This window comes from Psittacula echo (genome assembly GCF_963264785.1).
Source record: "Psittacula echo genome assembly, chromosome: 4".
In the NCBI taxonomy this organism is placed as follows: Eukaryota; Metazoa; Chordata; class Aves; order Psittaciformes; family Psittacidae; genus Psittacula; species Psittacula echo.
The window spans coordinates 109,536,345-109,554,897 of NC_137738.1; the positions used below are offsets into that span (position 1 = coordinate 109,536,345).

The window sequence follows — 18,553 nt, forward strand, 5'->3', positions numbered from 1 at the left end:
ATCATACTGCCCCAGACTCATAGCAGGGACTTTGCACCCACAAATTCCCGATATGCAACAAAGGCTGAAAATGTCGGTCCTGACCCTAAATACCCTGTGTGAAAACACAGGAGGTCTGTCAGCTGAAGATTAAATTCTTCTGCTTTACAAAACCTTGCTATTTTTTACTGGAAGCCACATCCAAACACCCACATCCCACATAACAGTGATTCACGGCCCAGGACAGCTGAAGAGCAATGCCTCACCTGGGAATACCAGATTTTTGTGTGATCCCTAAACTTCTGCTGGTGCCTCTGCTCTCACAAGTGATGGCAAGCATATTGATCAGCTTCCCTCTGGTTTACATCTCAGCTTCAGTGGCAAGGGGCCAGTGCCACTAAAACAAGCCTAAACTATCTCCAGTTCCACCTGCTAGTGATGGGCTCCCATATGGCTGTAGTCCCATTCTCATGCATCTAATAATGTGTAAGTGATCCATGAAGTGGAAAAGTGAATCACGGATAACCCCAAACCTGCACATGCCCACACTGTTCTCCACTCAGGGTGGTGACCTGGCAAAGGAACTTCAAAAACCTTACCAGCTGCTTCACACCCTGAGCAGCAGAGCGGGTGGCATAGTAGTGAGAGATCAGCAGCATCGTTTCAAACTCTTCATGTGCTGGAGTGTTGGCCTCACTTGACTTTACTATGTTTTCACACTGAAGAAAAGAAAGGGAGAATGATTAGAACATGAGAGCACAAGGACACTCTTCACCCATTTGAATCCAGGGAAAAGTTGGGAGAGAAGGATCTGAAATATCCAGGCACCTCTGGGGACTAGGAAAGGGGTGGGCCTACAGAGTGCTGAAGGGAGGAGGCTGTGGGAGACGGAGAGAACCAACAGTGCTGCAACAACAGACAGCGTTGGAAGCAGAGGTGAGTTTGGATGGACAAGAGATTTTGTTTGTGCTAGAGGTGGGTATTTGTGGGACAGAAACAGAGGAGAGGCAATCACGGGCTCTGGCTGAGGCATTTTGGGAGAGGGAAGAAGAAGTAGAAGGCGCTAAGCTTCACTGGGGAGCTGAGGAGGACTCTCATTTTCCAGGCTGAGTAGTTCTCTGCTTTCCCCAGATCCTTGCCCACCCAGGCTGCTGAATATGGGTGTAAGACAGAAAGTGGACACGTTGTGATAGGCTCCCATGTAGCAGTGACACAGTGAGCTCCACAAGTGCCAGTGTCCAGACCCACTTCTAGGATTTGGCCTTGAGTGCAGGGTCATCTTCCCTGACTTCTCCTGCCCAGCCATGTCCACTTCACAGGATCCTGTTCTACTGTCCACATTGTCACCTCTTCCCTTTGTCTTGTGCTCTGCAAATACTGCCCATGTCACCTGGTTAAGGACTGGTTCTTCTTTCTCCTTTGCTACGAGCCACCAGGATGCTGGAGGCTAACATGCAGTGGTGGCCATGGCTCACACTCACCAGGCTGAAGAGAACATCACGCAGGTCAGCCCAGCTGGAGTAGGCCTCAGCACAATTCATTCCGGGTGCATTCACCATCTCCAGAAAGAGACGCTTGTAAATGTTGAAATTCTGCAACAAAAAGGAGAGAACTCTTGAGGGAGCCCAATGGGGAGTCAGTGAATGTCTGGAGCTCTGCTCCTGCAAGCATAGGCTGAGAGAATGGCAGCTCCTGCAGCAACATTGCTGAAGACTGCTGGCTGCAAGGGGTGCTGCAGGAGAAAGCAAGGAAACGGGGAAGAATGCTTCCTCCAGCCAGTGCTCTCAGAGAAGCAAACATGGTTCCTTTTGCATCTGGTAGTTAAGATGTTCAAAACAAACACAAATGCTCAGCCCCTTCCCCATGCCAGGGGATTGCCTTTAGTCCTCTAGCTGAGGATTCTCTGGGAAGAACACACAGCAAGGTTGAAGTGGCTTGGATATGTTGAACACCTGGCAATCCCAGTTCTGGTCAGGAAGCCTGACCCACATAGCAGATCATAGCATGCTCTGGGAACTCACACAGGGATGTCATGCTGTCTTCATTACCTGTGGGTTGGCAGGTGTTCCATGGCGGACATACAGGCTCAAGGCTTTGTCCCAGCTGCCCTCCCGGATGAGGTGGCTTGCATAGAGAGCTATATACTTGTGCAAGACTTTATAGTTCTGGAGAAGATACACAGAAAGCAGTAGGATAAGATTCATCAATTGAACATTTGTCAGTCAGTGGGGACAGTTTCAGATGTGTGCACACTCCCATACACCTGAGTCCCAAACGGCAAGACCAGGTAGTCACACTGCACAGCAGACTTGGTTTTGCTTTGAGCTCCTTATCATCCCCCAAGGGCTCACACAGGCACTCACCTGCTTAGCTGCAACCTCCAGGCACTTTTCCCATTGCTCCTGCTCTGCATACAGATCCAAAGCAGCTATGACATCTATTCCCACCAGCTAGGGATGAAAACAGTCATAAACTTGCTATGCAGGCAAGGTTTCCTACTAGCATCAAGGCAGGCATCAACCCACCTGGGTCTTTTTGTCACATGCACATAGTCCCTCCCCCTCTATGGTATGGAAGCACAGAGCCAGTATGACCCATTTGGCATGCAGAAACCATGACTCACAGGCACATACAGATTCCTCACCTGTGGGCATATTCAGGCAAAAACCCCATTGGAAAGGCCCTAATGATCTGCAGGGCTTTTCCTGACAGATCCTGACATCAATCCCTAGCTTGTGAGACATCCCAAATACTTACTGAATCTACCTTTCCTTGGTTCTTTAAATACTCCTTGTAACGCTGGTCCACATACTCCTCTGACCTACCAGGCAGAAAGAATCTTAATAGGCAGCAAGATTAGTAAGTGTCTTGCATCAGTGCAGATGCTGGATTCAACTTTTTCTACTCTGGGAAAAGAGGATTTATAGCTGTGCCATGTCTCTCCAGCCTGCTGCTGGGAGCTTATGTAGAAGTGAACAAAAAGGGTCTAGCTAACTCTTTGCAATATAATGTGTGAGGAGAGAAAGGGATCACAGGACTTTCAGAAGGAAGTGCTTGCATAGGATTATGACAAGGGAAGGGGAGGTAGGGATAGGGATGGGACAAAAGAGGTAATGATTTCCATGGGAGGTGTGGTGTTAGGATGGTAAGCAGTTTGGGAACAGCAGCTGTGGAGAACAGGCCCCGTCAAGCCTGGAAAGGTCACTGTGAGGAGAATTCAGGGAACCTGAGGGCAGCAGGACAGGACAGGACAGGACAAGGGATCATCTGGGGCTGGGAGAGGAAGCAGGAAAAGTATAATTTGAAAAGTTCAGGGCATACCTGGGGTCTAACTCCTTGGCCACATGCTTGGCTTTGGTCCATTCATCCCCTTCAATGAAGGCATCAATAGCTTCTTGGATGAGGTCTAAGCTGAGGTAGAGTTCAGCTGCCTGCAGGGACAGAGACACTCTCATCAGAGATGAAATCCCCATCCTGTAGCCCAGCACACAGCAACAACAGAAAGTCTCTTCCCAACAGACAACCTCCCTTCTCTGCTTTCTGCCTCCTCCCAAGGCCTGTTTCACACTATTCCAGGACTTGATTCCTCCCTTCCTCCTCCTTGAAGACTCTGCTCTGCCTGACTCTGGATAGAGCCATCCACCCATTACCCCAGGATGTGACTTGGCCTCCTTCCCTTGGGTAGAGCTCTCCCTACGTCAATGCTTCTTCAGTAGTCTGGGGGCAGGAGCCAGCCCTTACCTCACTGTATTTCTTCATGGCCACCAGCTGAGGAGCCACAGTCCGTGTCACCTGCATGCTCTGTGACCGACCCAAGAATTTAATGGCCAACTCAGCAGCCTGTGAAGAGAAATTTTCAGTAACACAAATGATAAAAGCTGTTCAAAAAGGGGTGAAGCTGGGAAGAGCTCAGTCCTATCAAAAAGACTGAAAGTTAGAGGCGCTTGAACTATGGGGGAAGGGGAGAAGAAATGACAGCACACTCCAGCAACTCAGAGCAGTGAAGCCCAGCTGGTTTCACACATGGAAAAGATCAGACAAGGATGTAATTGTTGTTGATGTCTATAAAAGGAATGAGTGGAAAGTATGAACAAGAACACATCCCAAAGGCTGGTGAACATTGACCATGAGAAAAAGAAAGTGTGCTCATCTAGCCAAGGGCTAAGTCATAAAGCCCAGCTCTTTGGTGCAGAGATGTGGGCACAAGGATGCTGGCACGCTTCTGGAAGTGGTGCCAGAGCAAGGATGTCAGTGCAGTGAAGGATAAGCACACAGTCCTTAATGTCCCAAGAGGATGCTCATAAAGGATTTCAGACCCTGCAGTCACTGGAGCCTGCAGATCCTCTCTTGTGCCCTGCAGTGACTGAGTTATCTCTGGGATGCACTACAGGTTGTAGGAGACAGAGCAGATGAAGGGAACCATAGCTCCTAACTGTACCTTCAGCAAGCACTTTTCCATCAGGGCACTGTTGCTGGGATCCCGCACCTTCAGATAGCAGTCCACTGCCCTGGCATGTTCCCCAGCCTGCTCCCACTCCCGAGCCTGATCCAGCAGCCCTTCTGTTCCACTGTAGGGAGGAATGCAGACTGTCAGAAAGATTGGGATGCTGCACAGAGATCCTGTACACAGTGTGTAGGGCATGGGCAGGAAGGTGCACAGCAGAGGCAAGCCAGGGACCTCAGAGGGAGCTGAGCATGTGACAAGGAATGTACACAGCCAAGGCAGAGTAGAGACTTGATTAAGGACCCTGGGGAGATGCATTTGCAGTACAGGAGACCTTGGAGATCTGTAAATGGTAAGACATTCAAGGAAAACCTTGGATGGCAAGAATAAGCCTGGAGTCTCCCAGAGCAGGGAGGAAAGATGTTAGGAAACTTATGCAGCAAGAAGTGGGTCCTCAAGAAGAAAACAAAGGGATGTCAGGGAACCCATCAGGGAACCCATCAGGCTATGTCAGTAAGGCATCAGCACACGGCCTAGTGAAAGAGCTCCCTGTTCCCTGTAGCCTGACCACAGCACTCCTTACTTGGAGCCCTTCTTGACAGCCTCCCTGCTGCACTCTTCCTGTAACTCTTCTAGCAGACTAGGCACGTATTCCTTGCAGATCCTCAGGGCCTTGCTCCACATGCCAGCCTCCTGCGTAAGCACAACAGGGAGGAGAAATTTTCACCAGTTCACCAGGATCCCCACTCCTGGCATCACATAACACATCTAGCCTCTCGTATCATCTTGCCAGAGGACCACTGGAAGAAACAACCACAGCAGCACAACCCAATCCTTTTCTCCCCCAAAATGACACCTATGCCTATCCATTCACCCAAGCTACCTCAGAGGAAAGTGCTCATCAATCCTAGTTACCTTTGTGGAATGGGCACTTAAGTCTCCAAATGCATGTATTTGTGCTACCTCTGAGGGCCATTCATATTCTGGCAGGATACTTCCTCCCAGAGCTAAGCTGTGTTGTGAAATCTCTACCTTCTAAGAACAGGCCAGAATTAAGTTCTACTAGGAACCACTGAAATGGTTTCTCTTTGGCTACTAAGCTGGCAGGGAGAGGTGGGAGATGGATTTCACTCCTCCATCCAAATTGGGTTCTTGTCTAGTGAGGAAGGCAATAATGTTGCTACAGACTGTGCTCACCTTGTAGTACTTCACAGCCAGCTCAGGTCTCTGTGCTCGCAGGAGGAAGGCCTCTGCTTTCTGGAACTCTCCCTGCTCAAAAGCAAAACGTGCCTGTCCTACAAGCACATCAGCCACACTGTCTGGGTCATAAGCCTCAGCCACACGCTGTGCAGCATCCCAGTTCTGGTTATGCACAAACCTAGGGAAACAACATGAGGTGTAACAAGACAGATGGCAAGGAGCAACCCAATGCTGGAGAAGCAATCAGGCTGGTATCATACAGTGAGAGGAGATGCAGCAGGCCAGGATGGGGAACAATACATACATCAGCACTGCCTCCTTGGGTTTACCAGCTTTAATAAATTCTGTTTCAGCCTCTTCAAATTTGCCCTAGGAGAGAAGAAGGAATTTATTTGCATACCTTCCTGTCCTGATACCATCGCATGACCTCCTCTACTCACCATGAGGCAGAGAGGATTTATGAAACAAAGATACGTGTGGAAGCTGGGGGGGCTGTAATTGTGGAGTCTTTTGGGTAAGCAGTGACTGCAGCCATGAAAGTGCCTAAATGCCTGCTGCAGCACCCCTTAAAGACAACTGTTCAATTACCTGAGTGACCACAGAACTCCCACCTATTCCAGAAGATAAAATTACCTCATCTTCTAGGAACATGGCATATTTTAAGTGGATTTCAGGCATCTTCTGCTTCATGGAGAGGCGGGCGAGTTCAAAAGCAAATTCAAAGACCCTGCAATGAAAGAGAAAATGGGGTGAGAGCAGGCCTATGTGCTGTGAGTGCTTACCTTCATCAACAGCAAAACAGCAAGACATCAAGTAGAACACAAGACGGTGGGAGAGGAGAGAGGGGAATGCAAATGGTCCCAGATGAATAGGCAATGCCCATTCCTCTAGAGAATAGGAGCTTTTAGAGCCCCCACTAAGGAAACTCAGCTCCTTCACACTTGCTATTAAAGACAGAGACTTTTGGTTCAAACCTGAGGGAAGGTCAAAAGACTCCCCCAGAGCCTAGCAGTGTGGGAGAGCTGGGGAAGAGCAGCAGTGAATGGCAGTGCAGTTGGATGGCCGGCCAGGCGCAGAGTGGAGAGACAACTCTTCTGGCAAGCAGTTACTTGAGTACAGTGCCATAAGGAAAACCTCCTGTGTGCAGCAGCTCTCTCAAGGCCCCCCTGCTGAGGTTAAAAGGTACATAAACTGCTTTCGCCTGCCCAGCTCTGACTTGACACTTGAGAGACTAACAGGTGGACAGAAAGTGGGATGTGTCAAGGAAAGGGAATGCCTGTGTGAAGTATGGCTGGGGTGGGAAGACATGCTGTATCCTGGACCTGCAGCTATCATGTGCATACAGCTATCTTGCACCACCCCTTTTTTCTCAGGTCAGGCTGATGGGACAGAGGTGCTGGGCTGATGGACCTGCTTACCCACTGTTTACTGCATAATCAATGGCCATCTCCAGAAGTCCGAATTTACTGAGGAGTTTCACAGCTGCCTCTCCACCCAGGCTCTTTGCCCACATATAGGCCACTTGCTTATAGGAGTTTGCTCCCCCATGTGCCTTGGCCACCTGTCCAAAGCAAAGAAAGCAGAAGAGCTTAATGCATCCATTTTGTCTTCAGTGGTACAAGCCAGGACTCCCCTCTCACATGATGCCTGTCATCACGAGGAGCACCAAAAACACCTGCTCTTTCCTGAGGAACACACCTGTAGCCACCACTGAACTTGGGAGAGTGAGACAAAGGCTTATACGGCAGAGTAGAAAAGACAGTACTGCCTCCTCAGCATGGCCCACACTATTGTTAGGTCAGCAGAAGTGACCCCTGGAAATCTGTGTCCACAATGAAGGGGAGCAGTGTTTGAGCAGGGGCTATGGGCAGAGCAATACCTCTGAGGTGCAACATGGTACAGCAGTTAGGAGCAGAGCAGCAACTGGAGGAAGGCAGTCCTGCAGAGCTGCTAGGGGTCAAGCCCTGCTTTTGGAGTGCAGTGCTGCAGAGCAGCAGGCACAAGGGCCTCTAGTGCTGTGCCACTTGCTGAGGCTAGGTAGTGTATGCCAAGTCTTCAAATTCTGCAGCAAATAGAGACAGCAGTTCCTACCAGGATCCTGCAGTCAGAGCCTGATCCCTGCACAGTGGGATAGGTGTGAAATGATTGTTACCCTGTAAGCTTCTTCCCACATGTCATTCACTCTGTACATGTTTACTGTGGCCTTCCAGTCCTTAGCTTCTAGGTAGTGGTACTCAGCCTCCTGTAAGCATCCATCTGCCTCCAACTCCTGCAATTAGAGACAATGAGTTAGGGACACTTTTGTCCCTGCTTGGCCTAGTTGATCCCCTACCATAAGATGCACTCACCTTGCCCAGGTGCAAGTGGGTGTCAGTGAGTAAGTTCTTGTGGTACTTGGCTACTAGGCAAACCATCTCATGATACATCTTACAATTCTTGTACATGGCAATGGCCAAATCAGGTTCATTCACAGTGATATACAGTCTGCGAACACAAACACATTCAATAGCTCAGCAAGGACATGACCACTCCGTGCAGTTTCTGGATCCTGCGCAGCTGGAGCCAGGTCCTGAGCACACTGCTAAGAGGCATGACTGGTGTGCTGCATGACTGTTGTGGGCTACAAGGCTTAACATTGCTTAGATAGAACTCTTCTGTTTGCCACCATCAGCTGTAATAGGGCAAAGTTATTCCCTCTGTTTGTACTTGTCACCCTGAGTTCTAACTTGGAGGGAAGCTCTCGGCTTCTGTGACCTGTTCTCATCTTGGCCTCCAGCATGAGGCTGTCAGTCCTGTTGGGATGGTAACATGGCAATGTCAGCTCAGCTGACTTTTGGCCATCCAAAAGATTAAACCCAATGTGATCTCACCGGCTCCCTTTCATACATGGGCATCCTTGAGATCAGGTACTGTGGCGTCAGATGTACACCTGTGTTTGTCCCTGTACCAACTAACCTTATTGTGTTATTAATCTAGAAATGACAACATTAGTAACCTGGATGGGAAACACTACACTTTTCATATCTTATCCTCAGCTGACCATGACAGATCAGACGCAGCACTCTGCAGTGGGAAAAAGCCTTGCCATGTTTATTCCATTACATGAGACAGCTGCACCTCACCCGAACCTCCTTTCTGTCCTGGTGGACAAAGATACATTAAGTCAGTGACTTCTCTTCCTTTGAACTATGAAATACCAACTCTAGGTCTTCACATGCAGAGAAAGTACCTCTGACCTTTCCAAACCCCAGTTCCAAACTCTGCTACTGCCAGGAGTACTCTACTCACTACAGCCATTTTTTCAGGGCTCAGTCTTGGACTAGTACCAAGGAAGATGCTCACCTCTCTGCTTCTTTGTACTTGCCCTGCTTCTCCATCTCCTGGGCCTGGGTTATATACAGCACAGACACATCTTCCTGACTCATACACTTGACTGCCAGCTGCCAAAAGGAACACACATGGGAGAAACTACAGCACATTGCACAGCAATTTCTTCATACATGGTGGTAAAGAAGAAGGGGGAAACCAATTTCCTTCCCATTACAAACAGGTATACATGCTGTATGCTCTGCAGAGAATGGGTAGCTGTTTGTCACTGTGATCAATCCACACAGGACTGACCCCCTTGGAGAGGGCTTTGGGTGTCACAGATGCATGCACATGAGGCTGCTGAAGTAAAGAACGGGACCTGATTTCTTGGTGACTACTGAATGGCATCCTTTGGGAAGAGTGCTTGTTGATCAGGTGTTGGTGCACAAGGCACTGCTACCTCCCAAAGAAAGGCATTTCACCAAGTGGGGTAAGGTCACCAGAAGCTTTGACTTCTGACTTTACCTTGTGAGCCTGTTCCCAGAGCCCAGCCTGTGTGTACATGTCAATGGCATCCTTGGTCTGGTCTCCTTTGATGTACAGCTCCTCTGCAACCTGCAGGGAAATGATCATACTCAGCAGTCCTAAGTGACACACAGAGCATCAACAATTGTAGTCTGTGGCCTCACCTGATACTCCTGTAAAGCTGCATAGTGCTGGGCAATTTTGGGGTAATATTTGGCTGCTGTCTGTTTGTCCTGCAAGTCCAAAATGTAGATGGCCTTCTTCCACTGCCTGGCTCCCAAGGCTGCTTCAATGGCCTTAATCGAGCACCTAGCATTAAAACCATAACTCTTTACAGCCAGCCAGCAGCCACCTCCTCCAGCTGAGTTAAGCCAAGGAGACCAAAGTGGTCTGCTGCTTAATTCTTCTTCCTGGGTTAGAGCAGCAAAAAGGATCTGTGTAACTGGCAAAGCTAAGGGGAAAGAATGAAGAACTAGAACAGCAGGGAAGAGTAACCAGGGCTGAAAGACCTTGGGAGAGACGCAGGAAGGCATCCATAGTGTCACAGGGGCCAGCAGAGACTGCACATAAGCACCAGAGGCATTGGCAAAGTCTGGTTGAGGGGGCTTACTCAAGCAAAACCCTCTGCTGATTTAGGCAGATCCTATCAAATTCAGAACATGCTTCTGGTTATACATCCATCACCTGCCCCCACCTGGCTTCAATATAATGGTTAATAGCAGCATCCAGCTGTTTCTGCTGCACCAGATGGTCTCCCCAGGCCTCCTCCAGCTTCACAACTTCTCCAGGAAATGCCAGGCGAGCCAGCTCCACTGCTGTAAGGGGACATGAGAGCTATGGTGCTGAATCCAGCAAGGAAGCAGAGCTGTGAGGCAAACATGGGGCTTGGATGGGGCACAGTGGGAGGGACTTGGTGATTGTCTAATCCACTCCAGCTCCAACAGGCTACTCAGAAATCTGGACCCTGTGGAGAACCAGAACAGATCCATGCTGGTGCTGTCAGCATGATTTAGGCCTTGGGAACAGGATGCTGTTCTGGGACTGTGCATGCAGGTACAACTATGTGAAAATTCATACATTGAATAAGATGATATATGGAAACTTCAGAGAATCTAGGCATCTCTGGGCTCCAGGGCAATAGTTTATGTTGACCAGGGCAGAGTACCTAGGCTGCTGCTGGGGATGGATGGCAGAAGGGCCATATTTAGCACAGTACCTTTCAGGAAAGCATTGCCCTTGCAATAGCACTCCAGAGCCCTCCGTGAGTTCCCAACCTTCTCGAGCAGGTCTCCAGCCTAGAGACAAATACAAGCTGACAGTTTCCAGAGCCACTATCTCCCCACACCATCATGTACTCTACCATTCCCATGTACAGAGTTTGTCAGTCCTGCCATACAGACCTCTCCATTAACTATGCCTTTCCCACTAATCAAGAACATCATGGTAAAGGGAACTTGTAGGAAAAACTGCATGTGCTGAAGAATACTGTCCTCTCTGCTGATCAAAATACCCAAAGTGTTTTTCTGGGGCACCATCTTCTAACAAGATAAGAGTTTTTGAGACAACCTCCCTTCTCTGCACAGGGGCTGGTGCAGCAACAGCCTCTCTATGACAATGGTCCCTAGGAGCTCCACTATGCAGATGATTGTACCGGAGCTGTCAGCATGAGTAGTGAAGGGGAAAGCTCAGTCTCTTGCAGCAGTTTTTATCCTGTAGGAAAGGGTGGTGGCCAACAGGGTGAGATGAAGCTCAAAGCTTGTAGAACTTAGAATATAACGTAAGAAAGGCCATTCTGGCAGACCAAAGATTCATTCTCCTTAGTATTTGAATGGTGGTGAAAGCACATGTCTAGAGAAAGATTGAAAGAACTGAGCAAGTGTACACCAGCCTTTCCTCAATTATATCTATCCATCTCTGACAATCTGCATTGTAGAAGCTTCCTGAGTTTGTGTCATGATGCCCTCACATCATCATATTTCATGGCTTTCGACAGATCCTACCTCCATATGGCAGCATTTTGTTCCACAGTTGTTCTTTCAGCTGAAGGCTTAAGAAAAGGTAACAAGTTTGGAAAAGCACAAAATTTTCCTGGGTCGAATGAAATGGTCAGAAAATGCCCAAGGTAAAACGAGACTGGAGAAATGTAGTTTAAGCAGGGCACATAAAATAGGCCAGCAAAAAGAACTGTTTTGTTTGGGTTTTTTTCACACAACACATAAATGAACTGGGTAACTCATAGACAACACTGTACAAAAAGTACAGATGGTTCAAACAGTAATTTACCAAGCTCACCAAAGTAAAATTTATCAAAAGCTCTTACACATAACCCCAAACCTGCTCAGGTACACTGTAGTCTGCAAACTAATGGAAACCATGAAAGTACGCAACAAGAAGCACCACCCTATGTTTGCCTGCCCTGTTCTTCATTTTAATTTCTTAAACATCTGCAAGAGGCCTCTCTTAGCCAGGATACCAACGTGTATACTAGTCAGACTCAGCACTGCTTTCTTACACTAACATGACTATGTGCTGTGTGAAAAAGATCCTTCTGTTTTAAATGTCACCTAATGTGACAGATTAAAAAATGGTTACCCAGTTTTTGTGTTATTAGACAGAGAGAATAATCACTTCTATTCTCTGTGATATTCAGGGTTCTACAGACTGTCTCATAACCCTCTCTGTTCTTCTTCCTTAGCTTTTCCATTTAGACTATCCCATTTTCCCAAGGGCCTCCTTGACAATTACTGAACTCAGCTGATGTTGCAAATGAGTTGTGATCTTCTTCCCAACTAGTTCTAGACCTCACCCATATACATATCTAATGGATGCAGTTAGGATTTCCTCCCAATTATCAACACAGAATTACCTCTGCTACTTTCCAGCTCAGTCCCCCTGTATCTCACAGAGGCAGAGAACAGGGTAAGAGCTTTGATACCACTAAGAAGAAAGCCCAGTGGGGTGGACCACTCACCTGTTCATACAGTTCCCCTCTGATCAGTGCCATGGAGACCCTATTGATGATATCCCCATTGGTCAGGAGCTCATCCCTGCTCATGGCCAGCCGTGCTGCTTTGGCTGGCAGCCCTGCCCGCAGGTATAAGCTGATGGCTGCCAGGTAGTCGCCCTGTCCCTCTTGGACCTCCCCAGCCTTCTCTTCCTGCTGGGTATCTAGCAGCCACTGGTAGTAATCCCGACGCAGCTTATCCAGCATTGGATGTCCCTGTTGAGAAATGCAGCACTGGTTGACGTGTGTCCTGCTCATCCTGCAGGCTCTGAACAGCTAGCTGATGGCACCAGACCTCTTGCTGCCCAGTTAGCATAAACCACAATGACAGCCCTGTGGTTTATTCACCTTTTTGTGTCACCTTTCTTTTTCAAAGCCCCAGATATTCCTATATCAATTTCAGTAGCTTTTCTCCCTCACTATTCACCGAGGTCCATACTTACATCAGTGCAACCTTCCCTTCTGCTTGGAGCCTCTCCAAGCAGAGGTGAGGCCCTGATAGGGCAGGTGGAGAGAACTCAGATCTTGAATGGACTGCCAGCCAGAAGACTTAAGTTCAGCTATATTCCATACCTTGGCCTCAGCAACCATAATGCATTCATCCCACATGTGCAGCTCCTGGTACATGTCCATGGCCTCCTCTGTGGCATTCTGTGTCAGAGAATGAAGTGTCAACCTGGAGGCTCCATTTAGCAGGCACATTGCCATTGAGCTCACATAGAGGGCAGGGTTAGGTGTGCAGAGAACACTTGAAAATGTGTACCATCTCCTTTACAAGGATATACATCCTCCCTCACCCTTTTCATGCACCTCAGGGCAATCCTACACCTTGGAATAAGAAATACCTCCTTCTGTTTCAAGGAAAAAACTCTTCTCCCAGGAATAAACAATCTCTTCCTTTTCTCTTTCGCACCAGGGCACAAATCTCACTGCCTAGAAATAAATGATGCCTTTTCTGCTCCTTGTTCCTTTTACTCACTTGCTCCAGGAAGATCATCTCTGCCAGCTTGTAGTTCTTGTCTAGCATGGCCAAGCGGGCTCGCACCAGATAATGATCTGTACCATCCCCACCCTGCAGACAACATCAATTAGCTTACTCAGTTTGCTGACTAAAAGAATGGGCTCTGGAATGATTTAAGGGAGGTGATTGCAAGTGGGGTCTGTGTCATTACAGAAACAAAAGAAGACAGATGAGAATCACAGAAGTGATGAGACAGGAGCAGTATGGAATGACTAGCCAGAAGAGGGACCTGGTAGGTATGGATGAAGAATTATGTAAACAGTTTCTACACAGCTAAGTACTGGTCTGTAGCAAGATACTGATGAGCATGGACACAGAAGACAATTGTGTATGCAGGGAAAAAGAAAATAGCTGCCCTGCACAGCAGAAAAAGTTTGACTTACATGCTCTCGAGCTGCCTGGTCAGCAATGACACTGGTTTCATGCAGAAACTGAGCCTTTGCCATGTTGCCCAGAGCTGCAAAGCACCTGGAAAGAGCAAAGCAGTTAGTCAATAGGTGGGTTTTGTTGCCCACTTTTGGTCCCAGAGAAGAAAATCAGAACCTGGGCAGCAGACCCAGCTCTGCAAGCTGGAGAGGTGGGGTAGCCCTGCTTCAAGAGAAGGATTTTGCCAAGATACGCCCTCTAGCACTGCTCCATGGGAGAAGCCACATACATGACCAGGGCTCCTGGTTCACTTCCCCAGGCTTCAGAGATGCACTGAGCTTGTCCATGTCTGCCAGGTCCCTGAAGGCTTGCTATATACTGTTTTGGGTTGCCATGAGCAAAAATTTATGCTACAGAGTGATGATGTCTTCCTGACATCAGTTCTAGTGTTACTGTCTAGGATGAAAGGATAAAGTCATTGCCTGAAAGAAAGAACACTTAATTCTCCAGTGCAGTGAATATTCCAGAACAATGGTTTCTCTGAGAGATTCAGCAAAGAGAGTGTTTAAGCCTTAAAGATGTTACAGCTTTTCGTACCTCTTTGCAATGTGCAGCTGTCTAGCTTCCAAAGCCAATCTGCTTAAAGTCTTCCACATGGCCTCAGCCTCTGCAGACATTTCCAGTGTCTCTAGAAATGCTGTAGCCCTTGAGACAGAGAGATTTGCAGACTTTCAGTAACAGAAGAGCTCTCTGAAGAAAGTCCTAGGTTGAGACAGGAGCTTCCTAACAAGAGTTACACTGAAAACAAAGTTGGGTGTGACCAGTTCTGAAAAGGACTGTTTAACACAGGGCCTGACATATCAGGATAAAATTCAGAGATCTAGGTCATCCCTGCATGGGCTACTTAGAGGCATATGCTCTGCTACAGGCAGTGTGGAGCAAGTCCAAAGTGGTGTGTCTGAAGCAAGTCCCTGGTGCAAAGAAGTCTCTCAAGTGGTAACATTTCTATGAATATGTGAATTTTATTCGTTGGTCAATTTTAAAGCCCTATAACAATGTCAGCAGTGCCCAGGTGTCTACCATGACTGCTTCAAGCAGTTTTTACTCTGCACAACTCCTGAATGTTTCCATGCACCATCCCTGGAAGGGCAGCAGTAAAAACATCTGAGTACCACTTCACATCTGGCTGCTACGGAAGACACACTTACCCACTGCAGTTAAGTGAAAACTGCCTTCAGTGAATTTCTCTCAGTGTCACTGGGACCACAGCGGCCAGTTTCTTGTGCCACTGAGTCTGAAACCACAGAGCTGTGAGGATGAAAAAGTGGAACTCCTGAAGGACTCTGCTTCACGTTACAACCAGACTTGGCACCAACATCATGCTCAGAGCCTGAATTTGAACAATGTATGGAAAGCTGTGCTGCTATAAATCATGGATTGCTGACTCTTAGATGTCTGTTATGTGAAGTGGGCTACCTGCCATCACCATATGGTCTATTTAGCACTTACCTGTGATAATCTCCATCATCAATGGCAGTTCCAAACTCTATGAGGCCTTCGTCCAGGGTGTAGGACACAGTGTTCACCCCTTCAGATACTAGCACTTCAGTCTTTCCATTATGCCGTTCCAAATCTACAATATCCCCCTGGAAAAAGAGCCAGCTATCAACATTCCCATGTCCTCCTAAAGTATGCAGGGTAGCAGGGATGTGAGGACAGCAATATAACAGCTCTGCTGATTTAAAGTTCTCTGAATGAGCTCACACTGAGCAGCTCCTTGCTATATTAACTATCCCCATCTTCTGCCAGAAGTGCCTGTCATGAAGTCAACAGATGAGCTCATATTTTGTCCAGAAGAAACTAGCAGTTTCCTTCGGTCTCCTTGTCTCCTTTCTGCAATACCACCCTGACTATTCCCACACACATGAGCAAGAAGTAATAGAAACTGCTGGAGGTAATCCAAGTCTCCAGAGTTTTACCTTCAGAGGAAACATGGTGACTCGCTCTGGAGCATCAATGTTATACCAAATGCAGAGGCTGTTTCTGTTCTGAGCCACCACCACATCACTGCCTGGGACCCACTGCACATAGGAGCAATAGTTCAAAATGGTAGTCTTGGTGCTGCTTTCAATGTCATAGAGATGCAACTAGAGAGGGGGAAGAGGAGAAAAAGGCTCAGCTGGGATCATATCTGGACTGCTAGCTCACATGAATGTCATAGGAACATCTGAGCACGCATCTCTAAATATATTACCCACTAGGTATCATAATTATTCTGACACATGTAGCCCGAACTCCCACACTGTTATTTACACACATTACTATGCAAGATTTTACGTCCTTTTTTAACCCTTGCAGTATTTTAAGCAGCATGCTGAGATCCTTCCTTACTGTTAGGCATGTACGTATGTAAACCAGAATATACTTTGTGCTTCTTCAGTTCCCTCTCAGTTGCAGAGCTGGAACAGGAAAATGGTCTCTTAAGTCCTTCACGCAAACTAAGAGGGAGACCAAGAATGGTCTTCCTAAGCAGTTCTGGGCTGAACTGTGCATCCTAGGTAGAGTACTATTGAAAGAACTGCTGCCAATAAGTTGAGAGGGTGTTTGTAGAATACACTGCCCTGAAACAAACCTGACAATTTGTAACTTAAAAGTCCTAGACTGTCTCTGCTCCTTGTCATAATGGTCCTCACCTAGCAAACGTGAGAAAAAGAGGAAAGAATTTTGCTAATCTTACGTCTTACCAGCCTAAAAGGAACAAGAAAATCCATTTTAGTCTATACCAGTCTGGAGAAACATGTACAGACATAGCTTAGGAGAATCATGGTACTGTCTGACTTAGGGTGGAGGCAATATTTAGTGAAGAAGCTGTCTTTGCAGTCTCTTGAGACGCCTAAAAAGAAGCCAGAAGAAGCAACAGCAATCTTGATGATGCCACCATCTCTTGTTGAGACAGTAAAGGACTCAAAGATAAACTGAAAAATACATATAAAAAGAAGTATTGCTGAGAAAGTTCTCTCTTCTCCCATGATAGGAAAATACATCTTTGTGGAAATGTACCTATCACAAATAGAAGCCTTTTTCAGCTGGAATCACAAAAGGACTTCTAGGAGTCCTTGTTCTGTGATGACCCAGAACCAGAACTAGAGTGCTTGTGCAAGAAAGACTACGTCCAGCATGCTCCTTTGTGGTAAAGAGTTTGTGAGGTGGCAGATAAATACACTGCAATCTTTCACTACAAAGTTGAGCACTCTAGCTGCTAGCTAGTAAACTTGACAGCAATGAATCAGCCTGTGTGTGAGTGATAACAAGCACACAGGTAATTAATTGGAAATCTGTATTCCGAAGCAAGAAGATACCTTTGCATCCCCTACAACCTAGGATGCAATCTTAGGGGTCAAGCTGCCAAAAATTACAAAGGACAAGCAGCTCACTGAAGAAGCCTGGGGTTCCTGTCTGAAATGTTAGGTGTGAATTCAGAGTTTCTTCTGAGATGAAGCTGAGAAAGTTCTCAGGGATTTTAACATATAGGCATGTATGATCATAATACTTCACCCATCCTTGGACTAAGGAAAGAGGTACAACCAAAGTGGAAATATTCTACTGCAGACTGACAGCTCCCACTGGAATCTGAACTCTGGAGCAATTAAAAACATCCTGTGATGAGCTCCAGTGCTGTAGCTGGGGGCTGCCACAGCATCTGGGACACCCGTGTAAAGATTCTGATGTGAATTACACCATTGTCAAGAACGTCGTTCTCTTCTCAGGATGCTCTTGAAAAAAGAGGAGCTAATGAACTCAAGCAGTCAAGGAGCCTCACATTCATAACAGTGAAGAAGACTTGATAGTGAACTGAGTGGAACTGTAATACATTTGATAAATGTATCTTGCCTGCTGCAGTGAGCTTCTTCATCTGTATCTGCACAATTAAACCTAACATTGCCAGGATGTGAGATGAGTACCTACACATTGCAATCTGTAGTGTGAAACCATTACCGTGATTCTGGGCATAGTTTTGTCCTGGACATACTAATACTCTCTCAGACAACATTCAGTCATGGTCTGGGAATCAGCACAAGCCAAGGACCATACCAAACAAGCTATCTGGTTGTGACTATGCTGTTCTAGAGAATTAGAGAGTTAATCTTACAGACATAAGCCAAGCTGTTGCAGAGAACACCTTTTTTATATGCACATGTTCAAGTGCAACATCCTGAGATTAACCTACTTGTCTCCATCTCACAGCAGAAGAGCTTATGATTTTCATTTTCAAGTGTGATGAGATGAAGCAAGATGTCTAGTAACTAACTTCAGGATTAGCTGTGATTCAAGACAAACATGAAATGCTGCCAGTACATGTAACCTGAATATGGTCTATCTTTCTCAAAGAAGTGGTCACAAAATCATGAGTACTTCAAATGTGTTTTTCACCTCCACCTCTCCATTCAGGTATATCTATCTGTCTTTATCTCTCCCCAGGCATGCCATATGCCACACTCCCCCAGATGCACCTGCCTCACCCTCATCTTCTTGTCCCTGAAGAGCAGTTTGTGGCCTGTTTCATTCAGCTCCAGCCAATCAATCTTGCTGTCATGGCTGATGGTGCCAGCGTTGTAGCCACCAACAAGGTCCACTTGGGAAGGAAAGAGAGGAAACAGTGTAAGTACCTAATGTGCCTCAAAGTGCTGAATATTCAATGCTGTCT

The 18,553-nt window shown here is 47.1% G+C and overlaps 1 protein-coding gene across 1 annotated transcript in view; it reads right to left on the reverse strand.

The window, feature by feature from the left end:
- Nucleotides 1-18,553, reverse strand: part of IFT172 (intraflagellar transport 172) — a gene marked incomplete at both ends in the record, with an annotated part of 37,211 nt that overhangs the window by 4,060 nt on the left and 14,598 nt on the right. Inside the window, 28 exons of the mRNA XM_080615582.1 lie at nt 579-698; nt 1,461-1,571; nt 2,028-2,144; nt 2,343-2,429; nt 2,737-2,800; nt 3,301-3,410; nt 3,721-3,819; nt 4,418-4,547; nt 5,007-5,116; nt 5,621-5,801; nt 5,928-5,992; nt 6,257-6,350; nt 7,042-7,184; nt 7,776-7,892; nt 7,972-8,107; nt 8,966-9,063; nt 9,458-9,547; nt 9,622-9,766; nt 10,152-10,272; nt 10,674-10,752; nt 12,429-12,677; nt 13,035-13,112; nt 13,441-13,533; nt 13,866-13,950; nt 14,446-14,553; nt 15,358-15,494; nt 15,828-15,995; nt 18,369-18,481. Coding sequence (XP_080471708.1) covers nt 579-698; nt 1,461-1,571; nt 2,028-2,144; nt 2,343-2,429; nt 2,737-2,800; nt 3,301-3,410; nt 3,721-3,819; nt 4,418-4,547; nt 5,007-5,116; nt 5,621-5,801; nt 5,928-5,992; nt 6,257-6,350; nt 7,042-7,184; nt 7,776-7,892; nt 7,972-8,107; nt 8,966-9,063; nt 9,458-9,547; nt 9,622-9,766; nt 10,152-10,272; nt 10,674-10,752; nt 12,429-12,677; nt 13,035-13,112; nt 13,441-13,533; nt 13,866-13,950; nt 14,446-14,553; nt 15,358-15,494; nt 15,828-15,995; nt 18,369-18,481 — 3,248 coding nt within the window. The remainder of the gene's footprint in view (nt 1-578; nt 699-1,460; nt 1,572-2,027; nt 2,145-2,342; nt 2,430-2,736; nt 2,801-3,300; nt 3,411-3,720; nt 3,820-4,417; nt 4,548-5,006; nt 5,117-5,620; nt 5,802-5,927; nt 5,993-6,256; nt 6,351-7,041; nt 7,185-7,775; nt 7,893-7,971; nt 8,108-8,965; nt 9,064-9,457; nt 9,548-9,621; nt 9,767-10,151; nt 10,273-10,673; nt 10,753-12,428; nt 12,678-13,034; nt 13,113-13,440; nt 13,534-13,865; nt 13,951-14,445; nt 14,554-15,357; nt 15,495-15,827; nt 15,996-18,368; nt 18,482-18,553) is intronic.